This window comes from Acinonyx jubatus, chromosome X, assembly GCF_027475565.1.
Source record: "Acinonyx jubatus isolate Ajub_Pintada_27869175 chromosome X, VMU_Ajub_asm_v1.0, whole genome shotgun sequence".
NCBI classification, from domain to species: Eukaryota; Metazoa; Chordata; class Mammalia; order Carnivora; family Felidae; genus Acinonyx; species Acinonyx jubatus.
Window position 1 is genome coordinate 103,983,260 of NC_069389.1, and position 16,564 is coordinate 103,999,823.

Here is a 16,564-nt window from a genome sequence, read left to right on the forward strand (position 1 = left end):
CTCCCAGAGGCAAGGCGAGGAGCAGGTCTTCTCCACTGTCGCTCAAGCTCATGAGGGTTAAGGGCAGGCAAAATGGGCTTTTCTTACACTTGAGTTCTGAAAGTGCCAGTACAGGTTGAGGGGAAACTTGCACAAGACATGGGACCTGAAACTTGATGGGCAATTTGGGAGAGGAGATGGGATGGAGAGGACTGTGGAGCTGAGCTGGGAGGTAGTCCAGAGTTGGGTGGGGAAGGAAGGAGATCAGACCGGAACTCCTGGCAAAATCAGTGTCTGCGATCTCTGAGTGATTGGAGGTGAAGGAGCTGAGAGGTGAGCCTTCCCTCATGAGACCCCTCATCCAGCCCTTCTCTACCCCTGTGTGATCCTTGCCCCTGCTTTGTATATCTTCCTTTTTCTTTCCCCACTGACCACAGTTCTCTGAAGGAGGTGAGAGAACTTCAGGCTCTGAGAAACATTGGGCGCTTTACAGACAGGGGGATGAAGCCACATAACTATGCACTGGTCACTGGCCCCTGTCCCCACCCTTGCCGGGGAGGGAGCCAGAGACTGACTTTACAGAAAGGTGGGCTTCTTCCGGGAAGGCGGCCTCCCATGGTCCTGCAGAAGCAGCACCTCTGCTGTCTTGGGACCAGGGGCGCTAGAGTGAAGTCCTCCCCTCAGCAACAGGTGAGTGCTGCCCTTGACTGGATGCTTGGCACTTCAGCACTGCCTTTGCCTTCCCTTCAAGTGCCTTCTCTTTCGTTTTTACCTACCACAGAAGATCCTCAGATGAACTTAGCCTCTCCATGCCTCATGTTCCTCAACTATAAATGGGTTTGTGATAGAGACTGAGTCAGGGCAAGTGATGTGTCAACAGTGCTTGGCCCATAGGAAGTGATCCCTGCACATTTGTGAGCACCATCTAGCTATGTCCCTTAAAGTGGGTCACTTTCCTTTCGGAGTCCCACTTTCTTCATCTGAAATTAAAGGAGTTTGGGGGCCTGAATGACCTCCCAGTCACCTGCCAGCTTTGTTCTTCTAGGATTCTATATGTTTGAGGTAGGGAGGGCAGGGATTGTTGTGCTATAATAGGTGAGGGGGGTTGGGGCTCCCCAAAAGATGAACTAACCTGCCGGGGATCACGCGACCAGTTACTGGCCAAGATGAGGTTAGGATCCGGCGTGCCAAACCGCTAGTTTCAGGCAACTGGGCTGGCTAGGTTGCAGCCTGCCGATTCCTGAGCACCCAGGGAAGATCAGAAAGCATTTTGTTTGCATAATGACAGAAGTACGAGATGGAGGTTATGGCAGCCTCTGGGACCAAGGGAAGTTTGTGCAGACCCACATAACCCAGGGGTGGCCTTCCTGACTGGTCAAGGTTCCCATTTCTTGCCATATGCCCATTTCTTCTCCCAGAGCTCCTCCCTGGATTCCCTCTGGAGGGTGGCCTGAAGCATCCTCACTGTTTACTGGGACCCCAACAAAGCCTTCTTCACAAGCAGGTGTTTTGCACCCACTCACCCCTTCAGGGAGGCCTGAGCAGGTGATGAGGCAGAGGCCCAGAAAGGGCCAAGGAGAGACTTTGCCAAGCTACCGAGCAAGCCCTGGACAGAAGTTGATTCAGGACTGGAACTCAGGTTTCTGGGCCCCCGTCCTTGTGTAGAAAGGAACCCAAGGGCCAGGCAGGTCTCCTAGAGCAAGAGCCTGGCTTTGAAATCCTAGCCCAGGTGCTTCCCAAGCTAATGCTGCTATAGGGGAGAATCCTGAGAGTCTGCTCCATCCCTGGGGAGACCCTGTGTGCTGTCTGGGACACTGGAAGTTTCCAGTGGCCAAGGCACACTCAGGGTGGGGAAGCAGATCCCTAGCGAGAGTATGGCAGTTAACCCCACCTGAGGACAGAGCAGGGCTTGAGGCTTGACTGACCAATTAGTGGCTCTGTGAATTTGAGCAAGCAACTTGACCTCCCTGAGCTGGTTTCCTCATCTATAAATTGGGATTATGATGGCTGCCCTGTCTGCTTGTCAAAGTGAGGCTTAGCAGAGATAGCATTAGCTCCCACTAGTAAGCTTGTACCATGGGCTAGGCACTGTGACCAACACTTCACTGCATCATCTCATTCGGACTTGACCACGGAGCTGAAAAGTTAGGCAGAGTATCCTGCCCAATTTGGAAACAGGACTCAATGAGATCAAGTCAGTGCCTCTAAGTTCTCACAGATAAGTGAACAGCAGTGCTGGTATTTGAACCCTGATCTGACCCAGGCTTCCCCTACCACTGAAAGCCCTTTGTTAGAATGATTATTATCAGATTAGCATAGTACAGAGGCCAGCTCATAATCAGTTTATTAAATTCCCTTAATTCTAGACCTTGCTTTAGAATGTAAGTCTTCTCCTCAGGCCCCAGGCAAGGGCCCAAGGGCTGAGTTGACACAGGGCTTGGTAAATTGTGACCTGCCACCTGTTTTTATAAATAAAGTTTTGTTGAAACACAGCCATTCATTTACATTTTGCCTATGCTGCTTTTGCAACAGCTTACTGGGGTAGTTGAGACAGAGATGGAATGGCCCGGCAAGGTCAAAAATACTATCTGGCCCTTGTTTTGAAACATTCAAGGAAATGTTCTAGATGGGGCGCTGGCCTTTGGCTGAAGTCCAAGGCAGCAATGAGGGAAGCCCCTTGCTGGGCTCCTTCTGTGAGCACTGGCCAGTTACACCGGGAAAACGGACTTTTCAACGGAGCCCTGGAGATGGGGTTCCTGGGTGGCTCAATTGGTTGAACGTCTGACTCTTGATTTCGGTTCAGATCATGATCTCACAGTGTCGTGGGTTTGAGCCCCATGTCAGGCTGGGTGCTGATGGCACAGAGCCTGCTTGGGATTCTCTCTCTCCCTCTCTCTCTGGCCCTCCCCCACTCTCACTGTCTCTGTCTCTCTCAAAAATAAAATAAATAACTTGAAAAAAGAAAAAAAGGAGCCGTGGAGAGGTCTTCCATTTGAGGGTTCCAGAGACATGCTGGCTGAGTCTGCAGCCCCTTCTTAGGGCTGGGAGCAGAAGACAGAAAGTCATCTCTGTCATTCACTTTGGCAGTTAGCTGGCCTAAGCTCACTCTGGTCAGAAAGAAACTTTGGATTGAGAAATTTCAGTTGAATAACCTTTAGGCCTGAAAAATAAAATTATATAAGCACTTCAGAATGGCTGCTTGCGCCAGGCCCAGTAGTTCTCTCCACAGTGGAGAAGCCCAGCCCAAGCTGCAGCTTGTGGGAGAGTCTAAAATGTTAGGCTTCAGAAAACTGTGGCTCATTTTACTGCACAACTAGGGTCCTCAAAAGCCATGGGTGGTCTGGATCTGTCTGCCTCCCTAATCTCTGTCATTGCAGAAGCTGCCTAATTTCCAGGTGGATTTGTTGTTTTTCAAGTTCTCTGTCCCCCACCCCCACCCTTCAACCTCTCAGTCTAAGACTTCTGATCCAGAAACAGTTAAGTGAACCCCTTTTTCTTTTTTCCTCTGCATTTTGTAAAAACAACCCCCTACTCTGATTCTATTGTGATTATTTGGTCAAGATATCATCAAAGAGGGCAACACATAGGTCTTGTCTTCTTTTGGTTTGATGTCTAATTATCCTCCCAGAAGGCTATCAGCTCACCTTCCCCTCATTCTCTGCCTCTAGGATGCCAGACTTGCAGTCACCCACTAGCATCCAGTTGACTACATATGCCCAGAGGACCCAGGTGCTTGCTCCCCTTCCTGACCCCACCTCCACTGCCCACCATCCTCCTGCCAACTTAACCCAATGCAATTGGGCCTCTGGAGCTAGTGTTAGAAGGACAGTCTCCATTAGCCTTTCTCGGCTCCCTCCAGCCCACACCATGCCATCTATTTCTATTGCACTTACCGAGAATGCCAAACACACTTTGTACTTAAGTCTTCCCTCTAATTAGGGGCACTTACTTCTATAGTCCCATAGGAAGAATTTGCATTTTAGAATCCAAAGTCCAGATTCTAGATTCACTTATTGGCTTCACCTCTCTGAGCCCATTTTTTCATTTCTCATTTGTAAAACGGGGATTGTGGACTATGTCACCCAGTTGTTAAGATGGTAAAATGAGTTATTTTTAAAAAGAGCTCTGAAAGCTGTTAAAGGGCTATACACTTATGGGTCACTATTAAGTTATCCTGCCCTGCCACCACCCCCTTCTCCTTGGCTTCTTGTAAAATTAGAGCTTTGGGGGTGATTAGGGAGCCAACAGACCAATCAGCATAAAGCCAGCCCACCTAAAACCTCTTTGCCTAAAACCAGTTACTCTGATGACCAGTTTGCCTAAAAGTCAAAGTAGTAATTTTGAAAGAAGGCATTTTGTACCAATTTTCCTAAGAGGCACTTCCAACATAATGTCGTTATTTTAAAAGCACTATGTCACAATCTGCAGCATTTTGTCAATGACGAGATTGTTTTGCATGCTTGTGTGTGGCTTTTTTCTATCTCCTACTGAGCAGTTTTATGGCTTTTTAGCAAGTTTGTCTGCAGACCTTTTTTTAAAATTATGTATTTCTAGCACTTGACAGATTTATCAAATCTGCAGAAAAGCCCATAAGATTTATCAAATGGACCTTTTTTATCACTCCTGTCTCCTTTTCACTGGGTTTTACTCTGTATTGTGTATGCCTGTGTGAACCTAATGAGTTGATTAACCAAATTAGCATGTACCCGTGCCCCTTTCTGTTCTGCAAGGCATTGGCATTTTGACAACAAGCGTGAAGAAGTGAGACAGATGGGGCAGAACTGTATTGAACTCCTTGCAGTTTATTTTTCAGGCGTTCTCATTCATCAAGCAGCTCTATTTTGTGAAACGTAAAATGATACATACAAAGTCATTACCAAATGTACTTATTGCAGGAAACATAACAATTTTCAAGAAAGGCAAACTGGCTAAAAAGTCCCGAAAGTGTTCAAAAGTAGATAAAATTAGAAGACACCCACCAAGGATATAAGACACATTTTAGCAGAAATCCCACCTTTAACCAGAATGTCCTTAAATAAACTGCTTTTTAAAAATCTTTAAATGACACTGAAGAAAAAAAGAAAAGGACATCCAAACAGATGCCAAAACATTTAAAAGTGGACTAAGTGTTATGTGAACCAGTCATTAAGCATAGAGAGTCCTTTTGTGAATTTGTGGCAAATTGGTTCAAGGCCATTTGACCTGGAATCGATTAGGGATGCAGGCACTTACCTCCGCGCAAGTGTGATATGTGGGCATGGGGACAACCATGGACCTCAGGGGACAGGAATGCCCCTCCTGAATATGACCTCCAAGAGTAAGGGTGAATTGTCAGCTTTTTAACTCTTTATTATAAAGACATATTTACACAGAACAATCTTTACAAACACAGTGAACATAATTATGGGAAGGGGACAATTTCTTAATGAAAAGGGCCTTAATATCTTTGTATAAATTAGTATAAGAATCATACACAACCATTTTAAATAAGACGGTCCCCCAGCCCCCCACTGCCCTCTTCCACCCTGTGTCTCTGGACCTTCCTCAGCTTTCCACCTTTCCCCATGGGGCTGGGCAGCTGATGAGGCAGGAGACACAGAGAGGGGGAAGGGAAAGAAGACCCAATCCCTGGTGGGGGCATCAGTGGCAGAAGAGGCTTTCTGGACACTGGCCAGCCCCCACTCCTAGCCTGAGGGGTGTAGGGGGAACAGGTGCCCAGACTGGCTCCTCAGGGTGGGCCTTGAAGCAGCAGCAGCAGTAGCATTAGCAGCAGCAGAGGTAAGGGGGAGAGGCGGTTAGGCAATATTGGGATTACTGTGGGACTCGGGGGGCCCTGACTCCCCCTGTCCCCACACATACATAGGTGGCCATCAGGCTCTTGTCTCCCCTGGGAGGCCTCTGAGAAGGAAGCCTACTCAGACCTATACTTCCTCCCATCTTTCCTTCCTTCCTTCCTTCCTTCTCTCCTTCCTTCCCTCCCTTCCTTCTTCTCCCCCTTGCCCCTCCCCTAAGGAAAGGCCCCTGGGAAAGAAGGTCCAATCAACATGAAGGGAAGGCTACTGAGTCCAATTCCTGAAGGCTACCTTCTGGCTTCTGACAACCAGTGTTGGGGTTGGAACAGTAGCCTCAGTACCTGAGCTGCCCCTATAAGAATACCTGGGGTCTGGAAGTGCTGCAGGAATGGGGGCAGCTGGCAAGTTATGGAACTTTCCAGCCCCAGTTGGGAAATGGACTGGCAGGGGCAGGCCAGGGAGGCGGGAGCAGCTCATTCCCCACACCACCACGGGGCAGTTCATAGCTGGCTTGCTTCTCCCTTCCCTGCCACCCCCAGCCCCAACCTTGGGAAAGGCACTTAATGTGTTCTGAAAAGATATCATTAAGAGGGAAGAAGACATCATCAAATGGGGGCGGGAGACCTGGGTCCTCATTCTGGCTCTGCAGTGACCCTGAATAGGTCACTATCCCTCTCCAGGTCCATTTTTTCAGGAGTTTGCATAAGAAGGCGGAGCTAAGTGATCACCAAGGTTCCTTTTGGCGCTGGTATTGGGTTTCTTGGCAAAAAACACTCCTGCTTGGCTTTTGCTCCTGGGAGGGTACAGAGCCATCTCCTGAGTGAGAGCTTAAACTAGCTGGCAAGGGAGGGAAGGAGTTGGGGGTGGGGTGGGGGGCAGTGTTAGGAGACACAGAAAGGTGAGAGAGGTAACAAAGTACTTCATGGCCCCTCTCCTTTGCCTCTTCCTTAAGCCAAACATGGGATGAAGGAAAGGCCACAGCAGCTATCCCTCCTCTTCTCCAATGCCTCCCATCTCCCCTTCACCAGAGAACCAACCCCCATTCCAATGCCCCTCCCCAGGCACCTGTCTGCATCCTGATGCCCCAGCCCCTCTAACCAGAGGCTCCTTGCCTGGTGAAGGGTCCACCTGACTGGAAAGCCTGGGATCTGCTGAGGCCCACTGAAGAAGGGAGTGTTTCCCCCCAGCCCGCAGAGCACGTCCGAGGAAGAATGGGCTGGGTGAAGGTTGGGCTGTTAGATGGGAGGAGGTGGGGACTCGAGGAAGGGGGGTGGGGTAGGAGAAGGCTGGCCTTCCAGTGCTGGGTCTCCAAAATCAGTCTAGAGAAGAGCCAGGAAGAGGGGCTGAATGGATCCATTGGAGAGAAAGGGAATCATCCCAACTAGGGGCAGGATCACGCCATTTGGGGAAGCCGGTGGGTGAGAAGAGCCGGGACCATCAGCAGCGAGGACAGGTGCAAGATGAGAGGCGAATGGATGTGAGGGCTCCAGAGAGGAAGACCAATCTATGGACTGGTGAGAGTTGCAGGGGGTGGGTACTCAGGGACCCGTTCAGTCCTAAAGAGACAAAAATGACCAGAGAGAAGTCACTGACATGTCCTAGGTCAAAAGAACAATCTGGGAAAGGAAAGGAGACAGGCTTCACTCCCCTCTCCCCACAACCCTGAGCCTAAAGCCCCAGGTCTCTGAGTTGGTGCCACCTTGTCCAGGCTACAGGGGTGACACCACAGGCCAGGTCTCAGGGACAGTCTTAGGCTTTGCTTTCTCTGCTATTGCCTTGGATTTTTCTCTTTCCCAAGGCTCTGGGCAACTCTCTTCCTGTTCTCTGCCTACTGCCCCTAAGGCTCTCTGCTTCCCTCCCCCTGTCCAGTGAACATCCACCCTGCACACCTATAAGCATACCCTGGGGCACCCCTCTCCAGCTCATTAAGGCTCCCCAGGACTCCTAGAACTCTCCAACTGGGCCAGCCTGCCCAAACCCAGGCAGCAGGGTGGAGGGGAGCTGGCACCCTATTCCTAGAGAGTCGGGAGATTGGCCTGAGGTGTAAGCCCTCTCTGGGCCTTGGTCTCCATGTCTGTAAAAGGAAGGTCTAAGATGGGTGTTCTGTAAGCCCCTGTATTATGTGTGGGGCTGGAACTTCTTGGGACAGGTGTCTGCCAGTGATAAGCAGCAGGGCCACCAGGCTTCCAGGCTGTCCCTCCCTGCTCCTTCCACTGCCCACTGCTCAAGTACCTGCTTCAGAAAGGCATGGGGCCCTTGTGGGAGAGGCGCGGCCGCTGGCGGCGGAATTTCCTCCGACCTCCCTGCCATGGCCCTGGTCCGTTCCTCGACCCTCTGGGCTGCACCAGGTGGCGGACATTGCTTTCCTCCAGCCCATTCCCATCAGAAGGCTGCAGCAGGGGCCCTGCAGGAAGAAGAAAGCCTGTTAGCCAGGAAGGCTGATGCAAATGGACAGGGGGCCATGGGCTCATGGTAGAGGGCAATCTCTTCATGAGATAGTACTCATCAAAGCTTTTCTTTGTTTTTATCTTCTATCTTGGTGAACACTTTGCAATTTTTACACTGCCCTGGCTACTACTCACATCTTGCGATTTATGGAGCTCACTTTATGTCCTTTGGCAGCTCTCTCATGTTTCTGGCAGGCGCAAACATATTCTTCATTTAGAACATCATTGTGGGGTACAGTTTGGGGCATATGTCTATACTTGGTTAGGGCACAGCAAGCAATAACCCCCCCTCCATTGTACCCTTGCAATGGATACACTTAAAACATTTCAAAAATATATTTCAATGACATGACTCCCCCCAGCACCATGTACCCATCACCCAGATTCCACAGTTCTCCAGATGGAGTCACATATGCTTTAGTTATCCCCTTTCTTTGTGAAGCATTCCATAGCAAATCCAGAACATCATGTCACTGTGCTCCTACATCCTTCAATATGCAGGTGACCCACTTTTGAGTAATCAAGATCTCACACCTCACCCCTGGGCATCTCATCAGTGTTTAGGCATCTCACTTGCTCCTTGTGATCTCCCTGTGGGTATGGCTGGGTGGGGGGTTGTCTCTGGCTCTGTGTGCCTTAAGCTGGGTTCCATTCAGTTTATGACCAGATTTAGAGACCAAAATATCTTATATGAATGAATGAGTGAACCACTGAGTGAATGGTCACTTGAAGCAGCAAGTGTGTGCATCAGGAGGGGTGTGGTCTGCTGCAGCTGCCCCCCCCCACCAGATGCCCCATCTCCTTTCATCCCCAGATCACACCCCTACCCTGTGTCTGATGTAAACCCCTTCCACTTAAATCCCAGTTGGCTTCTCTTCTGCTCTCTAGGGCTCTGCTCTATATCTGTCCACATCTGGCTTAGAGTAGAAGCCTCCTGATGTCAGGCCAAGCCCTGACGATAGAATCCAAGTGGTGCTGGGTGTCATTAGGCACAGTGAGGGAGAAGGCACATGGGCCGGCTCTCACGAAGGCTGCAGCACACCCAGGGAAGGCAAGCTTGCACTCCAGAAACAAGCCTGACCTCTGGAAGCAGGCAGAACAGGGAGATGAGAAAGTGCTGGGCAGAAGGCAGACTTGCGGGGAACTTGTGCAATGGCCAGTCCAGGGCTGGCCTGCAGAAATACAGCCTCTGAGGTCAGTGATCACTAATCCCAGTCTCTCTCCTCCCACACCACCGGGTTCGCCCTCAGCTATGTCCCTGCCCCTCAAGCCCCACTTCCATCCATCCAGGAATCCCCACAACTAGCTCACAGTTTCCATAGAACCACCCGTTGGCTGCTAGCCCCCCAGTCATACCCCTGGCGGCTCTTCCTTTCCCTCCTCCTGCCTCCAGCATCCCCATGCTCTGGTTCCTCTGTTGCCTCCTTGGCTCTCATGATTCCTCCTCCCTTTGCACACAATTTCCAGGCATTTATCCTCCTCTTGGGCCAAAAGCAGGCGAGGTTTGTCCTTTGGGCCCTCTCCACCCAGGCTCCTGGGGCCAACCTCAGCTGCTTCAGCTTCTGCCCTGTGTTTTGGGGTCCCCTCAAGGCTCTTCCTGACCACTGAGGTGGGTAAGAATGAAGCTGATAAGGAGTCAGTACCAGAGAAACACTCAGGACAGGAAGGACTGTGGTGAGGGTGTGGCCAGGCACAGGGAAGGACCTGAGGGGTCTTGATAATGTGAGGCCTTGGTTCTTGAGTCCATGCCCTGGACTACTGGGGCTGGGGTGGGGGTGGGAGGACAATGGCACAGGTTACAGCCCCAGGGGTATAGCGGGCATGGAGAAGAGAGGCAAGGTGCCTAGATGGGGAGGGTGTCATCTCCAAGTATTCAGCACCCAGGACTATGCGTGTTGGGGGCAGTAAGGAAGGGGGGATTAGGGGTGAAAGGCCCTAAGTGGGGGGAGGTCAAGAACCAGGATGGGGAACAGGGATGCTGGCTCAGACTCTGGCCAGGGAGACATCTAGACTCCAAGCCTGCAGAGAAGAACTACTTTGAGCCAGACCCCAGAGAGCAGCCACCCAGAAGCCCCTGGCACATTGCATCCCATCAGGTGGGGGAGCTCACTGTCTTCTTTGTAGCAGGAAGTCTGCAGCTCCTCCCACACTCTGATCCCATCACCCACCTGTTTCCTACTTTTGATTCTGAGTCTGGCTCACCCTAAGATAAGCTGACACCTGAAACCCGGGCTTTATCCTGTCCAAAGGGACATTTGAAGGCTGCTGATTTTCATCACTGCAGAGGTCCTGCCTGTACAAAAGAATTCCCCTTTAGAAATGGCGGCCATCCTCAGTGCACTTAAATATTTTCTTCCAACTCATTTGCTACTTAAGGGGAAGCTGGGGCAACCCCCCAAAGAATCTGAAGCCTAGAGGAACTGGAGCCATTGCTCTCTGAAGCACCATCAGAACAGGGCTCCAGCATCTCTGCACTGAGAACTGCGGTCAGGGGTGAACAGGATTTGATTTTCATGTAACCTGAACTCTAACCCTGCCAGTGCACAAAGAAGTGCATGTGACTTTTCAGGAACATGCCAGCCTCACCAGGAATGAGCACCTGTTTTTCCTCTTGCCGTCCAGCCTATCTTATGATTGCTTTAAAAGTCCACACAAGTGCTCTGCTGGCGACCCACTGGCTGTGTCCTCTCCACTGCTCTGTGGTACCACAGGTACCTCCCTGATGAGGCACCCTTCCTTTGTCTGCCCAGCCCTCCACCCCAGTGCCCTGAGCTATCTTCCTGGGCCAGTTTTGCTGCCCTTGGACGCATCACACTCTGGCAGCTTGGCCCTTCACTTCACTTGCATTAACCCTTCGCCGGAGAGGCCTGACTCAGGTTACAAGAGTGCTTGGCACTTAGGGACTGGGGATGGGGTGCAGATGCCCCTTCTCTGAGAGTAGGCTATCCTCACTCACACTATCACCGTGACTGCAGGCTTTGAGTTAGGGCCCAGGAGGAAGAGGGGGAGGAGGGGGAGGGGAGAAGGAGAAAGAGAGGTGCTCAAAGACCAAGGGACACTTGGCCCTGGCCCGGCAGTTCTCAGACTCAGAAAACAAGGTGTATCCCAGGTCAGGAGGCACTGAAGGAGTCTGTGTGTGTCTGGTGAGGGGAGGGCGGGAGGACATTCCAAGTCAGGACAGAGTATATTGTGGAGGAAGCAAGGTTTTCAGGCCTGGGACTTTGACTGGAGACTTTGGCTGGGGAGAGCATGCAAGTCTGGGCCAACGGCAAGGTGGTTTTGGGTCCCTGTTTCTGATCCAGGATAGGAAGCAGGAGGAGCCAGGCCATAGGTACCCAGACCCTTGGCTGGTGGCCACCTGCCCGGAAGTGCCCCTCCTTGGCTCCAGGAGATGTCATGGAATGGAAAAGGCACCTTAGTGTCCAGTGCTAGGCTTAAGCAAAATGTGAGGGTACTAAATTTACCCAAACAAGGGCATGAAGACAGATGGCCTAATGAAGAAGGGTGAATTAAAGCAAGAGGTGACAGGGTCTGGGCCAAAACACAGTGTTACTTCCCCCTTGAAACTAGCTGTCCTGTTCCCTTTACCGGCTGGATCCTGAAAGGGTTCTAGTGGTAGTCGGTTGCCCAAGGGTCTCCCCATAGTCTCTTGGGGGAGCACCAAGTATGTAGATCAGAAAGCCCCAGATTTCTCTGGGACACCCTCTCTGCACCCACTCTTTCTTCCCTGAAGGCACCACCTTGGACTATTTGCCAGCAGTGGTGTCATGCGGGTGTCTTGTCTTGCCAACTGCGTTGGATAGCAGGCTCCTGGAGGGCAGGTCCATGTGGTGTCCCTCATTCATACCTTTTGCTCTCTGTTTGCCTGCCTGACAGGGATTTCTGAAGAAAAGCCCAGCTCCTTCTTACCAAGGAAGAGGCTGACCCAGCACTTGGGTCCTGGAGAAGAAGACACTGGACAGCTAGCTGAAGACAGGGGGTGACAGAGCCAACCAATTGCACCTTTCTGAGAAGCCAGGCAATGCTCCCAGGGCCAGGGCAGTGCCAAAAGGCAAGAGCAGAGAAAGGAGGCAGCCTACAAAGGGAGAGAGGTAGAGCACTGCCAGGCCCCTCAGAGGCTCCTGGGCTGCAGGCCATCCTCCTGCTCTGGAGGGTCTGGAACTAAGTAGGGCCCCATGCCCTTCCTCTAGCAAACCTGCTGCCCTGCCCTCTCCTTCCCTCTGCTCCCACCTTTCTGTGACTCCAGCCCTGGCACTGGCATTAGTCCACCTGGTCTTGGCCTTCCCCTTCTGTGGTGCCAGGCAGGCAGCAGTGACAGCCAGATCACAGGACTGTGGCAGCTGGAGGTGGGAGCTGAACGCCCCAGGAGACACTGACGCACAGGGGACAAGCAGCCTGGGCTGGGGCTGCCAGGGCATCTGGGGAAACCAGGTTTGGGGAGGGCAAGGGAGCACCAGCGCCAAGTATGCCAGGTGAGGGGTGGTGTGTGGTGCAGGTGGGGGAGAAAGGACTCCCCGCATGGAGGTGTCAAGTCAGGTCCACATTTCCTGTTTGGGTGCCTGGAGACACGGGGACTGAGGTGAAGCCTGCCTGGGGCCGAGTAAAGGCCAGGGCCAGGATATCAAAGAAGGAGTCCCCGGGGTGTCGAGGAGTCTGCGAGGAGGGCCTCTCTCGTGCGGCAGCAGGAGAACAGACCAGACAGGACCTTGGGGAAAGGGAAGAGAAGAGCTGCCTGGCCTGGCCCTGCCTGGCCGGCCCCGGGGAAGCCTGCCTCCGCTCCCATGCAGGCTGGAAGGAGCAGCAGCTGGGCTCCACGCCGCCGCCCCCGCCGCGCGCGCTCCTGCCTATGCAACAAGTGTCACGTCTGCATCTTGGCACATCATCCCCAGTGGCCCGCGCCCCAGGACCGGCGGTTGGCCCCTAACCTCCGGGGGCCGGAAAACCTTCCACTCGGGAGGCCAGCCCACCAGGCTCAGTCAGGTCGGTTCCCTCCACTGATCCCCGGGGAGCAAGACGGACGCCCCCCCCCCCCCCCGCCCCACATACACCCTCCACCACGCGGAGTGCAGGCCGCGGGACCCGGGGCGCACGCCAGCGGCCCTGAGCTCTTCGGACTTCGAGGGGCCGCCGGGAGGGGCAAGGCCCCGGGCGGGTGATGCCCCCGAACCAGCCAGGCACCCCCTCTCCCCCGCGGAGGAAGCGGTCGGCCCGGCCGGCCGACGGGTCCCTGGCCCAAGGCGCCCTGTCAGTCAGCCGGTGGCCCGGCGCGGCCGGCGCGTGGCTGCTCCCGCTGGGCTAGCGCCCGGTCCCGGGAGGAGGAGAGCGCGCGAACTGGGGGGCGGAGGGGAGGGAGCGCGTCGGCTGCGGTCCCGGAGCGCGGCGAGGGGTTCGCGGGCGAGCGGCAGGGCACGCACTCACCTCCACACGCCGCGGTCAGGGAGAGCCAGAGCAGCAGGAGCGCCTGCACGCACCGCCGCAGATTCATGCTGCTCCTCTGCCGCCGCGCGGCAGCCGGGGGCCAGGGGGCGGGGAGGCCGGGGAGACCGGGCGGGAGGCGAGGCGAAGCGAGGCGCGAGCCGCGGATCGTGCGTGCGTGCGGGAGCTGAGCTCGCGTGGCTGCCGGGCTGCGCCGCGGGCTGGCCGGCTGCCGCACTCGCTCGCCGCCGCCTCTCCGGCAGCTTCCCTCTCCCGCCGCCGGACAGCGCCGCCACACTGGCCTCAGCGGGCGGCTTCGGGGACGGCGGCGAGCTCTTTCCAAGAGGCTGGCTGCTCGGCCGCGGCTCCGACTGCCCGTGGCCCAGGCTGCCAGCGAGAACGCTCCCCGCTCACTCCAGGGGCTGCATTTTGTAGCTTGTGGCTTGGCCGCGAGCCCACTTGGTCATGTGGTCATCGGGAGGGCTGGAGGGCTGGAGGGGGGGGCAGGAAGAGAGAGCGAGAGAGAGCGCGCAAGCCTCCCGCACCGCCCCCCTCCCAGCGCACACTGTGCGGCCCCAGCCAGGGCGCGAGAGGGAACCTCGAGGTGGCCCCACAACAAAGGCGGCACCGCTGCTCCGACAACCCACAACCGCTCCTGGACAATGCCCGCCTGGCCGGGGGCCAGGGGATTTTGGAGACCTGAAGGATTTCAAACACAGGAAGCATTTGGGGCGGTGGAGGGGCACACTTAACCCTTTCTCACCTCGCTTCCTTAATGGCTGTCCAGGAACCAGGGCGCTCCAGGGAGGACCCCCCTGCCCTAGGGGGTAAGTAAGTCCCCACTTACCCCCACCACCTCTGACCGGCTCCTTCCTGCTGCCACTCCCCAGCCAAGACACCTCCCCTCCTATACACACACACTGGCCCTCCTTTCTCCTCTGCGTCTTCAGCTGGGTTTGTATTGGGGGTGACTGTCTAGGCTTGTGCCCAAGACTGACAGCAGCTCCTATGGTGTCCCCTCTCTTGTTTCCCATCATCATGAGAGGGGACAGTTTACCCAACTCTGAACAGTCTAGCCTGGATTCATTTTGCACGTACTTGGGATTCCCCTTTGTAAGTGGGTCCTGAAGTTATTTGCCTTCCCAAACTAGTCTGTCAGCCCATACAGGCTAGGAGCTCCGAAGGGAAAGGACTGCCTCTTTCACGGGGCTGGGAAGCCCCTAAGATAGGACCTTGTCTTCTCATTCTTCTGCATCTCTCCAAGGTCCCTAGTATCAGACTCTGCACATAGGTGGCACTCGACACATGGTAAAGACTGAATAGAAAGGTGTTTCCACATTTCAGCCAGACAGTTTCTTGAAGTGCAGGTGCAGATTTACACACAAAAAATACATTGGACAGCGTGCGTGCCATAAAAGATGTGAGAGACCACGGCCTATTTAAAATATTTTTGAAATGTTAAAACAATCCAGTATATACACTATTTCTTGTCTGTCTGCCCCCACTCATACTGTCAACTCCACAAGAAGGGGATCTCTGCTTTGTGCACAGCTGTATCCCAGATCTAGAACACTGACTGGGACCCAGTTGGGGCTCAGTACCTAATTTTGAATATATAAATGAAGTTTTCAAAAACATCCATATTGCGTCAATCAAGGCAGTGGGAAGGGACTAAAAGAGGGTTCCTGTTAATAGTCTATGACCCTATTAGCCACAGTCCAGTAGGAAAAAGGCAGAGCCATGTGAAGCAGAGTGCCTCTCTTCATCTGTACGTATGATAGGGAAAGAGAGGATAAAATAGGTAGAGAGGGAAAGGATAGGACCTGAGGTCCCTGGGTGGGGACAAACACACATTTTGGAACAATGCTGGGAATGTCTGACTACGGCAAACTCCCTCAGGCTTAAGGTTCCTTTTAAGAATGTAACGGACCCCACCTACTCCCCCTCAGGTTTCCCTCAGGAATTTGACAAAAGACCTGACTAAAAATAAGTAGTAGACCATAAAACCTATGACCCACAAGGAACAGTATGACCATAGACCACCCCTCATACAATGGGATAGAGCCAATCAGTAATGGACAACCCAGCACCTAGAGTTGTCCAGCCAATAAGGGTAGGGCCTGAGAAGGAACAAGGGGGAAGGATAGGGGAGCTGACCAGAACCTTATAAAGCAAGGACCCTTGCCTATAGTCCACGGGCACTCACTTTTGAATGCCCCCTCTCTGTAAAGAGAGCTTTCCTACTGTTCTTCCTTTCTAATCTGATATTCTAATAAACTTTTGCCTGCAGCTCATTTTGTGTCCACTTCTTCATTCTTCGAAGCAGCGAGACAACAAATCCCGGGTATTGAGGTAATAAAATCCTGCAACATAAGGCTTAGGCTGCAAGCAGTTGGCATTAGTAACATGATTTCATTTCCGCTGGTGCTGTCCCCCTGGAAAGAGCCTCCCAATTAGGAGGACAAACACCTGGCCTTGAGTCTGCACCCTTATCTGCTGTAGGGGCTTGCTTACGTTACCTACTTACTGGATTTCATGAGGATGATCATCTCTATCCTCTTCTCTTCAGGGTTCTTAGGGGATTAAATGAGATAAGGTACCTGAAGGCACTGTGCAAATGAGGAACAAACCCTTGTAGGGTCATTTATAGGAAGCGTGATCCTCCAGCCCCTGATGGATCAAGCCTGTTAAACCCCAAACGAGTGCCCCCATAACTAGGTTAATAGAAGCATTTGTACATTTTTTTTATTTTTGAGAGAGCACAAGTGGGGGAGGGTCAGAGAGAGGGGGACAGAGGATCCGAAGCAGGCTCTGCACTGACAGCAACAAGCCACAGGGAGGGCTTGATCTCACAGACTGAGAGATCATGACCTGAGCCAAAGTTGGACACTCAACCAACTCAGCCACCCAGGCGCCCCTACGAGCACCTTT

General features: G+C 53.2%; 1 protein-coding gene across 1 annotated transcript; it reads right to left on the bottom strand.

The window, feature by feature from the left end:
- Positions 1-6,624: 6,624 nt before the first annotated feature.
- Positions 6,625-14,052, bottom strand: APLN (apelin). The gene is made up of 3 exons (XM_027054251.2): positions 13,637-14,052; positions 8,004-8,175; positions 6,625-7,327 (listed from the first exon to the last, which is right to left on the bottom strand). Exons 1-2 carry the CDS (start codon positions 13,701-13,703, stop codon positions 8,009-8,011), a joined length of 234 nt encoding a protein of 77 aa, XP_026910052.1. The 5' UTR covers positions 13,704-14,052; the 3' UTR covers positions 6,625-7,327; positions 8,004-8,008.
- Between the last annotated feature and the right edge of the window lie 2,512 nt (positions 14,053-16,564).